Genomic DNA, 19,785 nt, shown 5'->3' with positions numbered 1-19,785 from the left:
CCTCTTGATATAATAAGAAATTAATTATTGCTCCTTTATGTTCTAAAACTCATATACATTATATAAAACATTGAAAGGTGCAACACCAAGAGTACAGATGTCAACCCACGTGCATTCTTTGACATTCCATAACACATTGAAGTTGATAGGAGAAACTTTTCCAAAAAAGGAGGTCATATCAATAGGCTTGGGTCTAACAAAAGGATCGAGCTAGTTTTTCATAACGTGACAAATCAAGGTTTAAATCTTCATTGGCAGAAGTGCTTTTATTTAGTGTTTGATTGGCGACTATGCCTCAAACAGATTACTTCCAATAAAAAGATATTTGTAAGTAATAAGAAAAGGATGTCATCCTGAAATAGAAGATGGGAAATATTACTCCCTTTTCTACCTGTCCGCAAATATGCAAGGGACATTAATGCCTAATTGCCTATGGTCACTCAGTATTACTCATGGCAAAATGCAAAGTAAAAGAAAATGATAAATAAAAAATTTATTGTGATAACCCAACTTAAAAAGATTTAAATTAAATTATACTAAAATATAATAAAATTAATAGGAGTAAAGTTAAATATAATTATAATAGAGTAGAATTAAAAAGATTCAAATTTGAAATCCTATAAAATCATCTTATCAAATCTTTTAGACATTCATCCCGTAACCGATGGGATTTCATATACTATGTCAATGTAATAATCTTGAAATAGGTTAAAGAAATTAAAAAAGAATCAACAATAAAAGATATTTTATCAATATTTATGTATATATTAAACATAATTAATAGAAAACCCTAACCTTATAACTTTCCGCTCCTATAGTTTCAATTGCCGCCACACCCATTCATGAGCTCAATCACATTAGAAAGTCTTCATTTAACTCCTTTTGTAGTTCGGGCCACACCATTGTCGTGGCATTGTTCCTTATGATTTGGGGGGTTTTTTGGTTGAAACCTTCAACAAAAAATTGACTCCTCTATCTTTTAACTAACTACTATATAAGGTAACTCTCAAACTCAACTCAAGTTTAGGAATTACATTTGGAAAGATCTAGGTTTAGGTTAACGACCATAATAGGAAAATTAGATTAAAATTATGAATGTCAGCATTATAGGATGTACTTCAATTAATTGAGGATACCCGATTTCAATAGACTATTAATTAATGTTAATATGTTGTACACAACATTAGGTGATATGGCATGACTTTCCTAGCCATTCGAGTAGCAACATAAAGTGTATCATTATGATTGGTTGAACGTTGCAACAGGTGAATGTATAAACAGCAAATTGTGACCATTTGTTTTCATCTTTGCTATCCTTTTGAATTTGAAAAACTCGTTTATTTGAAGCCTTTTTCTGTTCTATTTGGTAAGCAAAATCCAAAAATTTTGTGTCGCTTATTTGTTATCATTACATAAAGCAATGCATGGCTGAGTCACAAATTTGGTTTTACTATTATTTTGCATTTATTCTGCTTGTGGTGAATTACGATCTCTTGGATTTGATACTGGGTGATGATTGTATAATGGAGAAGACAATGACTAATTATGGCTATTGATAATGTTACCACTATTATATTGTCATATTTTCCTTACCTTTTCTCTTTTATAACAACTTTCAATTATTATGTTTTCAAAATTAACTTTGTTTTTTACAAAAAATATTTATTCCACTATTTATATTTTATTGTCCTCTTATTCAATTTCACTCTATTGCCTTTTTTCATTTATTAAACCAACTTATATATATACATATATATATATATATATATATTCCTCATCATAAATTATATGACACGTGGTAGACAGTTATTCCTCACCATTATACATAAAAGATAAATACAAATGCTATGTTATTGGTGAGATGGTTAATCCCCACCAAGTTGGAAATGGGTGTTGATGGAAATACTGACGCGATTGAATGTTTGGTAACATGATATTTTGGAATTATTATTGTGATTGAATATTATGATTGCATTGCATGATTGAATGACGTGATGTAATGTTTTGATATGAAAGATTGGGTATCAATGATTATTATATGATTGTCTGATTCATTAGTATAAAGTATTAACAAAATTTATTTTCTCCTCCTTAGAACAAAAATTATATTTTATGAACATGTTGGCCTTGATTCATCTCATTGAAATTCATTTGTGACAAACTCTTGTGCTTCTTTGCTTCCCTTTTATTCACTTTGTAATTTATGCCTTCATTGAGTCCATGGTACTCATCCCTCTACTTACAATTTTTCAGATGAGGCAGCTGGTAAAAGTAATAATTGTGATGATTAGCTATACTTCATAAGCATATGAAGTATACATGGTAAAGAGTAAATGAATTTATGGCATCCTGCAACGTCATGACAACTATAAGAGCGTTTGAGTCAAGGTGTAGTGTTGTAAGTGAAAATTGTAGTTTGTCAATTTGTGTGAAAGGTGAAATTTTTATCTAAGCTTGCTAAGCTAACTAGAGGAAAACTAGCTTAGCCTATACGCCGCTTAAGACTCAGATTTTGAGTCATGATATTTTATTTATATTTTCTTCTTAGCTTATTGCAAAATTAAAGAAAAATTAATTTTCATTCATTCCTCTTAACATTTTTTGTTTATTGTTATTTGCTTTAAATAGGGCATTTATTACATATTTGAAAATCTTATTTTTAAAAGTGAATTTTGAAGTACCGGATTTTTCTTTTAAAAAGCATGATGATTAATTTTTTTTTTTTCAGCTCCTGTAATACCCATGGTGATTCAGTGTGTTTCCTTTGGAGAAAAATGGAAGGGAGGAAAAATCTTAATAAATTTAATTTAAAATGTTGAAAAAGCGAGGTTAAAAAACTCAATTTTTTTTTTCACTATCTTACCTATACTTTTTATTAAAAATTGAACTCATTAAAATCTCTCCTCCCTCCATTCTTGGCCACTGACAACCAATAATTACAGTGTATTCGTAGTAAATGCAATAGAATAGAAAGGAAAATAATGAGGGTTATTGGAATCAAAAGTTTCAAAATATAATCACAAGACATTTCTTTTTTTTTTTTTACCAAAATCACTAAACTTAATCCATACAAATATGCACTGAGATTTAATATCTCTCATGGTCACTGGTGGCTGACCCTAAAGTAAATAAATAAATGACAATTAAAACATAGTCAAAGTAAAAATTCCAATTAAAACAAGAATCTTAAAAAATAAAAACAATTAAAATAGGTCAAAACCAAATATGCAAATAAATTAAGAATACATTCAGATTGTTCCTCTTATTACTGAGCACTATACTTACTATACGAAATCAAATATGAACAGAGTTATAAAGAAAAGGAAAAAGTCATGACCCATAGCAAAATAAAAAATTATTTCCTTCACATTCCACTTGCTGGATCATCCGATCCACTTTTTCAAATGGTATTGAGAAAATTATATACATAATTCAAGGCATGACAAACCATGAAAGCTAAATGTTAAAAAATAAAATAGAAGGATTCAAATTGAATCATACCCAAAAATGCAATTCAAAGTTGATCGTGAGAGATAAGGGATCAATCTGGAATGTAGGGTTAAACATTGCACTGAGGTGGTTAGCCTTTTATTATTTACTCCCTTCGGACCAAATTATAGGGAATTTTCTTGAAGCCTTGCTTGTTTGAAATTATACGGGATTAAGTAACTTTCTATAATTACTTTTCCAACTGTGCCCCCATTTCATTTATTACTTTTGTTGAAAAAATGATGCATTGAAATTTTAATTGTCATTATCAAGGCACTTATATAAGGTATTTAATAAGGGTATAATTGAAAATATTTTTTAAGAAATCAAGGTTCAACTAACATTTTTTAGAACTGTAACTCATAATCTAGAGGGAGTATGTTTTCTTAGCCAAAATACACAACTTCCCTCAACTTTAGGTTACTTGCATATAATTCCCATCATCTTTAGAAGTCCAAATTCCACACCGTCATCTTTTGATTTCGACCATTAACCCCCTAATATTGTTAAGATGATAGTTAAATTCAATGAAACGTATGCCACATCACCCTAATCAAGATTACTTGGCAAAAGACATGGAATTTTTTAAGGGAAAATGACAATTAGGGTCCCCATAATAACATTAATGACAATTATATACCCTGAATTATTAAAATCTCAATAACAGACAATAGTTCTTAGTTGTAATAAATTATATTTTATTAATTGAATTGAGATTTATAATGAACTTTTGTATATTCCAAACTAACACTACGAAGATTTACAAGTATTTTTTGTTGATTTTTCAATTGATAGCAAAAAATCACAAGTGATTGGCTTACCATTTACAATTAACTCAAAATTTTTTAATTAACGTTATAAATAATCCTAAGTATATTTAGTAGATCTTTCAAGAAATTTATCTATATATTAATAGCAAAAAAATATAAGTGATTAGCTAACGATTCAAAATTAACTCTCATAAATTCCCAACTAACGTAACAAATAATCCCAAGGGCATTATTGATTTCCCAATTGGCTTATATGCATATTGATGGTAAAAATTAAGATTCACAACTAACTCTTGTAAACTCCTAACTGATGTTATAAATAATCCTGAAATGACCCTAAAACTAATGACAATATTAAAATTAATTATATATATTGAATATAAATTTTAAATTTTGAAACAATGTTACAAGATGAATTGGTTGCTTGGTGGAATTTATATTCTTCATCTAGTTATAGGTTCTGAATTTGAATCCTCAAAGTGCCAAGGGAGGATTTTTATTTTGCTTTAACATCAAGAAATTACCAAATTGACCCTCATAAAAAAATAGCAAAACCTATCATATTTATTTTTCGCCTTCTTCTCACCTTTTCATTTCCATCTTCTGCAAACTAAGAGAACAAGAGTGAGAGAGAGCTTTGAGAAACGTCTATCACTTCCTTCATTCTTCCTCTTCCTCTAGTCTTTTCAATTTGTTGCCATATGTGTGAAACAACCAACTACTACTGCTGGGTGTCACAACTGTCAGATTCTTCTTCTTTCTCTCTACTGCGAGCGATGATTCTTCCTGTTCTTCTATGGTGTGTGTGTTGCACTCTCTGCAAGTGCATGGGTCATGACAAGTAATAAATTGAGTAGAGTATCATTCCCATGGAGATTTATATTGAAAATATGGTCAAGCAAAAGACTTTTCAATTTCAATCAAGTTTTGCAAAACACAATTAGTTGGATAAAATTGATTTTGAAAACAAGCTATTAAAGCTTGAAAATAAAGAAAAGCAAATGATTCTCAAACTTCAAGTACGAAATGAAACCTAGGATTATTTATTCCCCTTGCATTTGATAACACAAAATATCTCGTGTCCTAAATGCTTGTAATGGAGATAAGTGCTAACCTAGGATTTTAAAAATACTTGAACAAGTTCTCTCAAGTCAAGAACAGGTGTTTAGCTAAATCAATTGCCCAATCTTTTGTTACAATGAATAAAACCCAATTTTAAGCATCAACCCTAATGTAGCTATGCAAGGCTAGCAATATATCTTTATCTTACTATAATAACACTAAATTTTAAATTAAATAAATTTTTCTTCCAATTGATATTTTAATTAATTGTTAAAATGCCATAGGAAGTGGAGAGTGGTATTTTGTTGCAACTTATACTAGTAATTTCCTCAAAAGTTAAGAGTTCAAATTCTAATGAGCAAAAGTTTAGTTTTTATTTTGTTTTAATTATTGAAATTTTTTCCTTTCTTGTAAATTGTTCTTGTGCCTTTTCTTGTAATTTTCCTTATGCTCTTTCTTGTAATTTTTTCATTTTTTATTTGATCAGAAATTTTATCTTCTTCATGCGAAAAAATGGACCATCGCATTTCCTTTTCTTTTTTCCCCCTTTCACCGACATCTTGCTCCTCTTCTCTCCTCACTATCAAATTCCTCCCTCACCATCGGACTGCTCTCCTCTGTCAACCTTCTCTCTACTTGTCGAACCTCGCCATTCCTGCTCGTCTCCTTGCTACCTTGAATCTATTGTAATTCCTGACGTTGCTTCACGTTCCTCTGTCTCTTTCTTTTATCAGTGCTGTTATGGTCTTTATGGGTTGTGAATGTTAGTTCTCTTCCTTCTCTACACTTGCCATGGGTTGGGTTGTGTCAAACATCCTTCCTCTTCCTCCATGTCCTATTTGCAACTTCTTCTTCTCCCTATTTCTGTCGTTGCAGATTATTGCTGTTGTGCGTGAGGCATAGATGAGGGTGGAATCTGAACAAGCATAAATTGAAGATTAGGAAACTCATTAAGGTAAGTAATTTTGCCTTAAGCATCTGGTTATTATACAACAGGAATTAGTTTCAAGCGATGTTCTATGTCAGAGTTTGATTTTAATTGTATGAGTAAGATTTGGGAAGCTTGAAAAAATTTAAGTATTGAAATGGATATTTGGTAAGAGATTTGAAGAGGAAGGAGCTTTGTAATATAGTGTGATTGGGGCTGCCCATAGGTGTTTGCTGAAATGTGTAAAAGAGGAATTAGGTTGAAGTAGTATAATCAAGTAAATTAATTTTATTCATAATTGAAACTTGGACTTAGGTTTTGCAATCTTTATGTTGAAAACTTAGAAAGGTGTAAATATTGCTTGAATATATATATATATATATATATATAAACATATATCCATTGTGGAGGAAAGTTTAGGTTACTAAATTGAACTTGACACGTGTTTAAATAGAAAGAATGGTACATCTTAGGTTAACGTTGAGGCCAATGATTAGCTACGATGATGTATTAATGATTAAGTTCAATGTTGCCTTGAACATGGGGAAAGTCAATGTTAAACTATTCTCTTTCAAGGCTCGTCATTCATTGAGAGTGGAAATGTATCTAGTGAGTAGTTGAAGTTTGACCACAAATAATTTAAGGGGTTTGTGCTAATGAATGTATTGTTGGAGGAGATTCTTGAATGGATATTTTTCTATGGGAAAAACTTATATACCTAGCATTGTATACTTCATGTGCTTGTTTTCAATTGAATTAAAACATGTGTATCTATTATAGATTATTTATTTTATAAAAATTCTTGTTATTAATATTATTAATATATTAAAATTCACATGTTTTAATTTGATTGGATGAAAATATATTAAGTATATAGGGGTAAGTACATAAGTCTTACCCTTTTTCTATAACTTCGTTGGCTCCCTCAAGAAGCATGGATTGGCTTGGGCATTACTCATTTGTGAATTTAAATTGAACATTGTAAAGGAATTTACCTATGTTATTGAGAAATTAATTGGACTCTTGAGAATTTACATTTGATAATTTATAAATTCTTGTGTTGTTTTGTGATTTAACTTTGGGATGCATGTTAGGTGTTCAATGTAATGCGTGATAAAAGAACTATAGAACAATTGAGTGAATTATATGTCTTTAGAATCAAGATCTTTTATATTGTACCAAACTAATTGAGTATTGCATAGCCAATGAATTATTGGAGTTATTAGTATTGAATTTAAAGAATTTAGAAGAAATCATGGTTTGAGACAATTGAATGAACAACAAATAAAGTGTTGGAAAATCTTTTCGATATTTAAATAAAGCATACATGGATGGAGTTGTAGCATGGGAAGTTTAGTATTATTAGCTTGTTGGTTAGTTTGATTAGGTAATTAGTGGCACAATCGAAGTATAAGTGAGGAGCTCAAAAGGGAGCAAACTATAGAGATACTTAGAAATATGTAAGGTGAATGGGTAGTATTCTGAATGAATTTATAGTGAGTGTTTATAAAATTCCTTTACTTAAATTTTTATATTTTCCTTTATAATTTATATGAACATTCTTGTCAATTCTATCTTTTTGTAATAATTATTTTATTAATGATGATATCTTGATTTTACTGATAATTTATGCTATTGATAAGTAGTTGTTGAAGTGATATATGACAAACAATGTTACTTAAAAAAAAAACAACTTTATTGTTTAACTTAATGTTTAATATGCAAACTTTTGATACAACAACTCATGCATGGAGGAACTGAAAATAAGTATGGGAATGAAAGATGGCAACTAAATCATATATTTTGAAAGGGATAATTTTGATATTGGCTTTTTTCAACTCCATGCATGCTTGATTTTAATTAGGGGGAATTAGTTTATAATGCTTGATACTAATGGCAATTCTATTAACCCTTATCCTACCATAGTACACTTAACTAGTAGGGTTCATTGGAGGTGCTAACCTTGTGCAACGGTCAATACATGTGAAATGGATAGATGGTTATTTGTGAGCATTGTACTTAAACTTATTTTTGTTGACCTTAAGCTTGCGCCATGTTTTGTGACTTCTGCTGCACTTTTTTTGTGGCTTTAAATCATACATATTGGTTATTTATCCTTGTAAATTTTGTGTCCACACTTGTTAGTTACTTATCCTCATAAACTTTGTATTTATACTTGTTATTCATTTTGATAAAGTCCACTAAAAAGTGAATTTTTGGAAACTTATTATTTTAAAATTTATTTAATCAAGCAACTGTTGTTTGATCGTAAATGATTTTATATCGTAAATTTCCTCCTAGTTTGGATTTAAAAATTTAATTTTTTTATATTAGTTATTTACAAACATCTTTTCTTGGTTATATCATCATTCAAATTCTTTTTATATATTTTTATGAGATGTACGATTCTTGATAACCTATAAAATTTTAAAGTTATTAGTTTATTTCACAGTTATATTGTTGAACAACTTTTCCATTTATTGTTAGTTAAAACATATGTTTTAATATTCCATTAATTTAAACTAAATTTTATTAATTACTACTTTTACATATTTTATATATAATTTTAATTAGGACGCTATTCACCCAAAAATTTCTTTGATTTTAGATAATATAGTTGACTATGCACTTTTGCTAATCATTGAGGGGATTTATTGCTTTTTGGACAGTGAAAACACGCTTCAATAATTTATTTTAATGTAAATATTTATTATAATATATAATGATAGTTAGTGCTCTATGTAACTCTAGTTAGGTTTTGGTCCTATTTTGTTATCATGTAATCTACTAATGTGGAGCTAAGCTCCTTTTTTGGATTGACTATAAAAATTGGCTAATAGGTTTATTGACTATAAAAATTTCAAAGTTCCCTGATTGCAAGGGAGACTCGGCCGAATTTTTCTGCAGAATGTTTAAGATTTTACAAACTTTATAATTATATATAAATATTTATATAGATTTATTGGTAAGCATAATTTATTAATTGCTATTATAGCTTAATATTTGGATAATTAGGGTTTAAGGAATATGAGTTTATCTCATATTTTCTATTGGTCACACCCTTAGTACTGGGGTGTGACAATGCATTAGTACCCTAAAAAGCATGTTGTAAATATCTAATCTATATGAAGATCAAACAACACTACTTTTTACATACAGAGATTTTTTTCAGGGCAACATGGAACTTATAAAGAAATGATTCGAGTATGAAAATGGTCCTTCATGCATTCCTCATAAAAAATAGAGGTAAACTAAAGAAACTAAAGGCTGATTTCTTATTGTATTCAACTAAACACTACTATCTATGAAGGCTGTATGTTGAACATATATAATCAAAGATGGAGCAACAATCAGCTTCATCTCTTTTTTATTTTCTTGATTAAACATGTAAGTGAGACCGATAGGGAGAGGATGGTAACTTGCTTGAACTCTTGGAGAGGAGGGGTTTGCTATTCTTTCTCTATAAAAGGTGTTGTTGACGCATTCAAACACTAGGGTCTCAGCTTCTACCATGCCTCGCAATTTTTTCTTGAAATCCTATAATCTACTTTCCCTTAGAATCTCTAAAACATAGGAGCATTTTCTAATACTTTGTAACATGGATGTTTTTGAACCCTCCAAACTCAACAAGTTTATCTATCCAAACCAATGTAGGCCACCAAAAATACTCAATGATGATATTGAAATTGACCTGATGGAGCCTTAAGCAACTGAGTCCCTTGTTGCTTGCTAAGATGTTGGCATCTTTAAGGTCATTAATCATAACATTCCACCCCAACCTATCTCTCAACTCAAAAACCATGCTTTAGAGTTCTTTGCACTTCCTTAACCTAGAAAAAATGTCCTCCTCACTGCTTTTTGTATGGCAATAATAAAATTGGTGAGCATGGCGATATCAGTTGGATCAATTATCTTATAGTCCGATCTCTCCCCATTTCCCCATATGCTTTAGGCTATAATGCTTGTTTTTCAATGTCTCTTTTTATCTTAATATGGACAAACATGACTCGATACATGGTGAATTTGCAGGATAGCTGTGGCTAAGTATATTTCTAAAATAAATAAGATAGGTTATGCAGTTTTATGGATGATGGGTAAAGGCTATGGGCCAAACCAAGGAATGCCCTCAACAAGCTTCTGCATGATGAGAGAAACAATTTTTTTCCGCATTAATTGAATTTATGCAAAAAAAAAAATTAAATAAAGATTGCACAGAGACTGTTCAAAAATTGCATAGAAATCGTACTAGAAATGCACAAAAAATGCAAAGAAATATATACATTTATTATATTATATTTTCAATTATTAATATGATAAAATTATTTATATTATATTTTTTAATAAGTTACCAACTAATATTATTTCATTAGGAAAATGAATATAAAATGAAACAAATATAATTTTCTTATAAACATTTTAAATAATTTGTACATTTTATTTTTATTTTTAAATGACAATAATTAACTATATAATTTAATTATAAATATGTATTATTTTAGTTTATGTTAAATATCTTTTATTTTTATCTTCTCCATATTTTTCTCAAAAAAAATAATAAATAAGTTCTTAAATTTTTATGTTCTCCTAAAATTGTTAAATGTTTCCCCTTCTTTCCTTAAACATAAGTTTTATGTACAATTTTTAAAACTATCTAAAATAAGTACTGTAATAAAAAGAATTAATTTTAACCACATAAATTTTGGTAATAATCATTTTGAACAATTATTAAATTTTAATGAATACTAATAACTTTTACAATGCAAAATAATCACAAGAATCTCATATATGATTAATTGAACAAACCTTTAATCCTTCACTACTTCATTAAAACAAGGTGGATTTGAATGATTTTTTATATTACACATAGTAAAGCTGAACGTTGAATGAGTTTTTGAATTATTAGTAACTTTTTATTGATAATGGAAAATTAAACACTACGCAAAATTATGTGACATCCTCGTGACATCCTCATCCTTTGTTCATTGATTGAGTAAAGCTGAATGTTGAATGGAGGAAGCATGGATGCTAAAGGCGCACAAGGTTGCAAGAGTGAAGAGGCTTGAAAATGTTAAAGGCATTGTAGCAAGATAGAAGAGACGAGGTGAGAGGAAGAGAAAAAAAAGGAGAAATAACAAAGGACTGGTGAAGGAGCATAGTGGGTGGGTGACACTTAAAACGATTGGCCAGTCAATTGTGGGGTTGCCTGTTGTTTGGCTCTTTGCCTCTCCTCCTAGAATCTTCCAGACCATCCTGAATTTGTTATTCTATTCACCAAATATTGAAATATTCAATAAATTCATAAAATTTTATTGATTGCATTACCAAAATTAACCTTCATTTAATTTTGTAAAATTTCCTATATTTTTTTGACGAGCTCAACATTGTGTGTGAAAATGCTTAAAGTGGACCACATTAATCATTTTACACAAATGAAGAAGTTCACTTTATTATTATTGTCAAGTAGCATTCCAATATTGAAATAATGATATACGCAATTCTTTTTTATATTTTTCCAACACCATGGTTCTCATGTTTTCCTTTCAATTAACATGTTGTAACAGGATTTTTATGTAATTTGTTGTTGAAAATATTTGTCTAATCCTCCACATAGTGCCTGCACTTGTTTGAAAATTATGGATTTTTAACATATTGATACACAAGTTTCCTCTCTAATGAATCTCTACTATAATTTGTCCAACTACTAAATATACAAATTGATTTTCTATTTACTTTATTTCATTAAGGGTTATTTGTGGCCCTCAATTTTAGAAAAGATGTTGATTTAATCAAATTTATTCACTTGTTTTGATATGAAAATTGAATTTATTCAAAAAATTGGAATATAGATTACACAAAGATTTTACAAAAATTGCATAGAAATTGAGCGACAAATGCAAAAAAATGCAAAGAAATATAACATATATTTTATTTTATTTTAATTATTAACATGAAAAAATTATTTATATCACTATTTAGATTATAATTTTTGATAAAATATTACTTTATTTTTTACCAAAAAAATTATTTTTGTTAGGAAAATGAATTTAAAATGACAAAAAAAATACTTTCTTATAAACATTTTAAAACATTTTTTATTTTTTATTTTTATTTTTTTAAAAGACAGTAATCAAGTATATACTTAATTATAAACATGTATTATTTTAGTTTATGTTAAAAATCTTTTACTTTTATCTTCACCATATTTTTCTCAAAAATTAATAAATAAATGATTAATTTTTTATCTTCTCCTACACTAATTGAATGTTTTCCCCTTCTTTTCTAAAAAAAATAGATTTTATGTACAATTTTTAAACTATCTAAAATAGGTATTTTAGTAAAAATAATTAATTTTAACCATACAAATTTTGTTAACATTCATTTTGAACCATTATTAATTTTTAATGAGTGCTAATAACTTTTACAATACACAGTAATTACAAGGACCTCATATTTGATCAATCTAGAAAACCATTAATCATTATCTACCTCATAACAATGAAAAACTTTGTTCTTAGTAATAATCTATTATGAAAAATTTGTCAGTAACTTTTTTGTTTTTAACAATGGAAACCTAAACACTATGCAAAATCACATGATATCCTTGTCCTTTTTTCATTAAGGATTATTTGTGGTTCCCAAATATAGAAAAATTGTTGATTTAATCAAATTTATTTGCTTTGATCTGATACTAAAAATTGAATTTATACAAAAATAAAATAAAGATTGCACAAAGATTGCATAGAAATTGCACGAGAAATGCAGAAAAAAATGCAAAGAAAGATATACATATATTTTATTTATTTTCAATTATTAATATGATAAAATTAATTGCACGAGAAATGCAGAAAAAATGCAAAGAAAGATATACATATATTTTATTTATTTTCAATTATTAATATGATAAAATTAACTGTATGACTATTTTTATTATATTTTTAATAAAATATTAAGTATATAATTTAATTATAAACGTGTATTATTTTATTTTATGTTAAATATCTTTTACTTTTATCTTCACCATATTTTTTCAAAAATTAATAAATACATGATTACATTTTTATGTTTTCCTAAAATGGTTAAATGTTTCCCCTTCTTTTCTTAAAATAAATTTTATGTAAAATTTTTAAACTATCAAAAATAATATTTTCATAAAAAGCATTAATTTTAACCATATATATTTTTAAATTTATGTATACATGCATAAACATGGCAGGTTTAGCTTCACTATTTAGTATTCTTTGTTTCTTTTGCTTTGTTTGAACAGGCAGGTTTAGTCATTTACATATTTTCACAGTGTAATGCATGTGCTGCCACTAGTTTGGAAGGAATGAGTATGATTTTTTTTTGGGAGTCGTAGGGTAAATGGTAAAGTGGTTTTCGCCCCTAGTTCCTCTACTTTTCCTTTCCTTCTTCACTGTCTAGAGTACTAAGACTTGGAGTTTACTTGATATTAGACCTTCTCCTTAACCAGGAATTAAGCGAGAGAGTAAAAACCAGTCGAGAAACCTTTATAGTTGTAAGGTGTGTGAGAAAGAATAGGTCAGAAATATGGCTAGTCGAATTGCAAGTTGTGGAGAGTACTTGGTGCTAAAAGATCTTATTAACAAGATACTTGTTGTATCCTTGAAGGCTTACGGAGGTCCTAAAAAGAACCTTCACAGTGAAGTTCATAAACATCATAACACACCATCTTAACAACATGAGAATGATGACAATATTGATTAAAACTGAATATCTTAGGATATTGTGGATATTATTTCTCCAGATTGTAATATATCAAGAGATTATCTCTCTCTATTTGTACTCTATATACTGTATCCCTTCAGATGAATGAATCAAGATGTTTATCATCACATTTCAATATTTCTCTCTTAACCTTTAGACTACCCTAAACTCTTTTTGAACCATCCATGCAAGGCTAAAACATGGATGTTTTCAAGCCCTCCCAACTCAACAAGTCTATCCTTCCTAACTCATGGAGGCCACTAAAACCATTGAATGATATTACTGAAATTGAACTAACGGACCCTCAAGCACCCCCAGTCCATTATTAAAGCCTGCCAAGACATTAGCATCGTTAAGGTTATTAATCATGACATTCTACTTGAACTCTTCTCTAAGCTTGAAACCTATGCTTTGAAGTTCTTTGCACTTCTTCAACTTGTTAAAAAAAAAAGCTGGCCTCCCCACCCCTTTTCCTATACTAGTAACAAAATTAGCCGTCATGACTATATTAGTTGAATCGAGTATATTATGCTCTATTCTCTCCCCATTTCCAAGAAAATACCAGATGCTTTCAGGTATAATGCTTGTTTTCCCCTATCCTTTTCTCTTTAGTAAAATAAACATGACTAGATATATGGTGAATTTGCAAGTTAGCTATGGATGAGTATATTTCTAAAGCAAATAAGATATGTTTTGAAGTTCTATGACTTATGGGGAAAGGGCAAGGGGCCAAACCAACAAATGCCCTCAGCAACTTTCTAAGCCACGAAAACAATAATAGTTTCTTTCGCATCAATTTTTATCCATTAATAATGGGACTGAATAATGACTTACCATTTTTTGGGAACATACAGACCCACACATGATGTCATTGACGACATCAAACAACATGCCAGTAAAGATTTTGTTAATAGAAGAATATTTTCATTCAAAAAACATAAGCTACACACGGCATGCGTATATATAGTGAGACGCAATCGTAATCCTCATGTATGTTCTGCCTAAGATATCTCCTGTGATCCCATGATATTTACAATTAAAATAATAATATATAAATCCCCACAATCACATGATTTAGTTATGCCGCATATCACACATGAGCCCATGTGAATAGTTATTACGCACGAGAGTATCATGCATGCATGCTTTCACTCCCCCTAAAGTTGAAGTGTGAAGGTCCGTAACACCCAATCTGCTAGTCAGATTATTATGGCATTCCCTGATCTAAGCCTTTGTAAATATGTCAGCCACCTGATGCTTTGTCCAAATCTTTCGTGGGGATATTTCCTTGGACTGTATCCGCTTGCGAATGAAGTAGCAATCCATTTCGACATGCTTAGTTTGCTTATGAAAGACGGGGTTTGCTGCTGTATGAAATGCAGCCTGATTGTCACAATAAAGAGGAGTAGCTTCTGAGTAACGAATACCTAGTTATTTGAGCAACCATCTCAACCAAACTACTTCACTCACAGTACAAGCCATTACACGATATTCTGCCTCTGCGGATGATTTAGACACAACACTTTGTCTCTTAGAGTGCCATGAGATTGGAGAACTGTCAAGACTAACAAAGTATCCAGTACACAACCTCCTCGTCATTGGTCAGCTTGCCCAATCAGCATCACAGTATGCAATAAGCCCCAATAAACCAGAGCTTCTCAAAATAATTCCTTGTCCTGGAGTCGCTTTCAAGTAGTGGAGGATGTGTTCTGCAGCGTCCATGTGGATCTTATGTGGTGACCCACTAAACTGACTTAATACATTAACAGCATAGGTGATGTCAGGACATGTGATGGTGAGGTATTGGAGTCTTCCCAACAATCAACAATATCGTCCTTCATCAACAAAAAGGTTTTCGTTTGTGGGTTTTAATCTACAACTTTGTTCCATGAGAGTATAGCATGGTCTACACCCTATCATTCTACTATCTTTCAAAATGTCTAGGATGTATTTGCATTGACTAAGCATGAACCCCTCACTAGATCAGGCAACTTCAATGCCTAAGAAGTAATTTAGCTTCCCCAGGTCTTTGATGCTGAATCGCTAATGGAGGAAAGTCTTTACACTCTGCATGTGAGCCTCATTAATACCTACCAATAAAACATCATCCACATAGATAAGGGCTATAGTTTTGGGTGCTTGGCATATGCACACAACTCAAGAATTGTAGATAAGTTTGATGAATGTGGAGAGCGTGTGTCTTCATCGGATACCCCACTGGCTAAAAGGGATATCGCTTGTACGATATCCGTAGTGGAGAAGTCTATGTATCATGCCACGTGGTTTTCTTAGAGACTCAGTTTCCCTTCCAGAACTTACAAACCGAGACTACAACTTCAGTTAGTAAGCCACCTGCCCATGGTGCCATTATTGATGATGAGGAGGTAGCACGTGCATCAAAGGCACCACTTACTAGTCATTCTTCTCTTAGTGAGACTGGTGCTGTGTCGAGTATTGAGCAGTCAGTTGATTGTCTTCTTACTATAGAAGTTGAACAGATTGACGTAGTTTATTGTAGTCAACAAACTAGGCGAGCACCAAGCCATCTAAGAGATTATGACCTCGACCTTCCAACTTCTTTAGCCTATCTGTCTCATCCTACTCTACCCTCTTTGGGGATCTCGATATTTGTATCAGGTAACTCCACTGCACACCCTCTTACTAATTTTATTTCTAATGTGCGTTTCTCTTCCTCGTACAAAGCATTCTTGGCAGCAATTGATAAGCAAGATGAGCCCAAGCATTTTACAGAAGCAGTCCGCCATGCACATTGGTGTGAGGCCATGGCATGTAAGATCAAGGCTTTTAAACAGAATATTACATGATCGATTGTCGATCTCCCACCTAGCAAACATGCTATTGACTCAAAATGGGTATACAAAGTTAAGTATAAACCCACAGGAGAGGTAGAGCAATATAAGGCTCGCTTCATAGCAAAAGGATTTACTCAACAACAGGGCATCGACTTTCATGAGACATTTGCTCCGATTGCTAAACTTGTGATCGTATGGTGCATTCTTGCTCTTGCTGCTAAGATAAATTGGTTTGTCCACCAACTCGAAGTGAACAATGCTTTTCTCCATGGCGACTTCGATGAGGAAGTATGTATTAAGATCCCGTAGGGTTTCCATCATTCTGGACCACTCAAGATGTGTCGATTACTAAAGTCTCTATATGGTTTGTGACAAGCTTCTCGAAATTGGTATCGCAAATTCACAGATGCCCTTCTTACATATGGTTTTGTACATTCCTCTGCCGACCATTCTTTTTTCCTTTATCGACAAGGGGAGCGGTTCATAGCAACCCTTATCTATATGGATGATGTTTTATTAGTAGGTAATAATGAGGCTCACATACAGAGTGTAAAGACTTTCCTCCATCAGCGATTCAACATCAAAGACCTGGGGAAGCTAAAGTACTTCTTAAGCATTGAAGTTGCCCGATCTAGTGAGGGGTTCATGCCTAGTCAACGTAAATACACCCTAGACATTTACTCAACGTAAGTGTTCATATGTTGGTGTCTTACTAAGTAGCACCTCATATGGTGTTTTATGATGCAACACCCTCGACGGGAGGCAATTGATAAGGTGCACAGCTGTCAACACACACTCTCCCCAAAATGACATTAGTAAGCTTGCTTGAAAATGTAATGCTCGAGCTACCTCCAATATATATCGATATTTACATTCCACTACCCTATTTTGCTGTAGGGTATATGGGCATGTGGTTTATAGTGTGATGCCCTTCTCAACATACAATGCAAGCATGAAGCTGGACTGGAATTCTAAGCCGTTATCTGTGCGAATTGTTTTCACTCGTGCCCCATACTGTGTTTCTATCATGGTTAAGAACATTGGTAAATATGTTTTCACATCTGACTTACACTTCATGAGATAGACCAAACAGTTCGACTAAAGTCATCTACAATGGTGAGGAAGTAATGTGCACCTGACAAAGATGGTACTTTATATCCACCCATATATTGCAATGGATCATGTCAAAATAAGAAGAGGTTTTTATTGAACTAGAAGGAAATAGAAGACGTGTCTGTCATGCTCTTAAACAAGAATCACAGTGTGCCAAGAGCTTATTATTGAAAGCATTTGAAATGAAACTCATTTTGATCATTTTGTCTTCAGGAGGGTGCCCGACTCGATGATACCAAACCTGTAGATCCATTGTGTTTCCACTTTCATCACGCTTCGCACATGCATGGTTGCTTTTTATGACATTTATGACTTGAACATATATAGCCCATCCTATTCTCTAGCCACTCCAATTAGGGTCCTCGATCTGTAGTCCTGGATAAGACAAATATTACACACAAGAATCACATATAATCATATTGTTTTAGCAGCTTCATTATAGACAACAAATTGCATTTAAAATCTGGGATATATAGAAATTTGTGTAGCTGTAAATGATCATTTATTGTAGCCTACCTAATGCCTACCACTTGCATACTATCTCCATTAGGAATTTGCATTAGAGGCTGATTTAAATCCTTTAAAATGTTATGCAACAATGTTGGGTTGCAAACTATGTAGTCGGTTGCCCCTGTGTCAATCACCCAGCTATTATTAGAATTCACCATACCTGCCATATTGGTTCGTGGTCCACTTTTAACCTTATTGACATCTATTTCTTGGTTGATGTATTATAGAAGGTGTTCATATTAATCAGTTGTCAATCCTAGAATAGGACTCTCAATTTTGCTCACCTGTGCAGCACGTGGCATACACTTTTTCTCACCCCAGTTTGTCCGCCTTTCTCATTTGTCACGACTCCCTTTCTTCCAATCTTTAGGGAACCCAATCAACTCGTAACATCAATCTTCTGTATGTCCCAACTTTTGGCAATGACTGCATTTAGGATTTTCTCTTTTTCCATCTCTGGATGCTTTATCAGTACGTACCTGAAACGCTGCACTTTCGATCACAAGCCTCTGCATAGCTGAAACTTGCCTTTATTGTTCATCCTCTGCAACCAGGTGGTATGCTTGTCCCAACCTTAGTGTGGGTTTTATATTAAGAATCTAAGTTTTAATGGTGTTAGATGCCTCATCTAGTTCTATGAGAAACTCGTACAAGCGATCTCATTCCTTTATTTCAATAAGCTGCTTTCCAATATCACACGTGCATTTACCATACTCGCACTTAGGCATTGGGATGATCGTCTCTATTTCATCCCGTAAGCTTTTCAGCTTGGTGTAGTAAGTGGGTGCTGAAGATCGATCTTGTCGCATCATCGCTACCTGCCTTCGGAGTTCATATACATGAGGCACATTACCTTTTCCGAATCGCTCCTCAAGATCTGTCCATATCACACGAGCACTCTTAACGTAACGTACGCTAATACAAACATCCTTGACCATCAAACTCTTTAACCAGCCCTTCACCATTGCATTGCAATGCATCCATGCACTGAGTTCCGACGAGTCAACAGACGACATCGATAGTGTTCCATCAACAATTCCTATTTTGTTCTTACCGAAGAGAGCGTTCGCCATGTCGTTCACCTACTCTGCATAGTTGCCTTCATTAAGCAACTCACTTATATAAACTTGCCCTGGGTTATCAGATGGGTGTAAGTAATAAGGAGATGACGTGTCGCTTCTGTTCTTCCTATCGGCACCACTCTTGGCTTCATCAGTTTCAATCATGGCTGAACATAAACGAGGTATTCAGGACCTCTGCTCTGATACCATGAAGACTTTGTTAATGGAGGAATATTTTCATTTAAAAAACATAGGCTGCACACAGCATGTATATATACAGTAAGACGCAATCGTAATCCTCGCGTATGTTCTGC

At 31.8% G+C, this 19,785-nt stretch overlaps 1 protein-coding gene across 1 annotated transcript; it reads right to left on the bottom strand.

The window, feature by feature from the left end:
• Positions 1–19,069: 19,069 nt before the first annotated feature.
• LOC129286423 (uncharacterized) lies at positions 19,070–19,483 on the bottom strand. The gene has a single exon (XM_054922383.1). It carries the CDS (start codon positions 19,481–19,483, stop codon positions 19,070–19,072), a length of 414 nt encoding a protein of 137 aa, XP_054778358.1.
• Positions 19,484–19,785: the final 302 nt, after the last annotated feature.

The sequence above is a fragment of the Prosopis cineraria genome, unplaced genomic scaffold (genome assembly GCF_029017545.1).
Source record: "Prosopis cineraria cultivar Desert tree isolate PC_DT_omini unplaced genomic scaffold, ASM2901754v1 PC11, whole genome shotgun sequence".
In the NCBI taxonomy this organism is placed as follows: domain Eukaryota; kingdom Viridiplantae; phylum Streptophyta; class Magnoliopsida; order Fabales; family Fabaceae; genus Prosopis; species Prosopis cineraria.
This window is presented reverse-complemented; position numbering and strand designations above follow the sequence as displayed.

Bases quoted from the DNA above. Each gene is read 5' to 3' on its own strand.
- LOC129286423 (XM_054922383.1), bottom strand. From the start codon at position 19,483: ATGGCGAACGCTCTCTTCGGTAAGAACAAAATAGGAATTGTTGATGGA.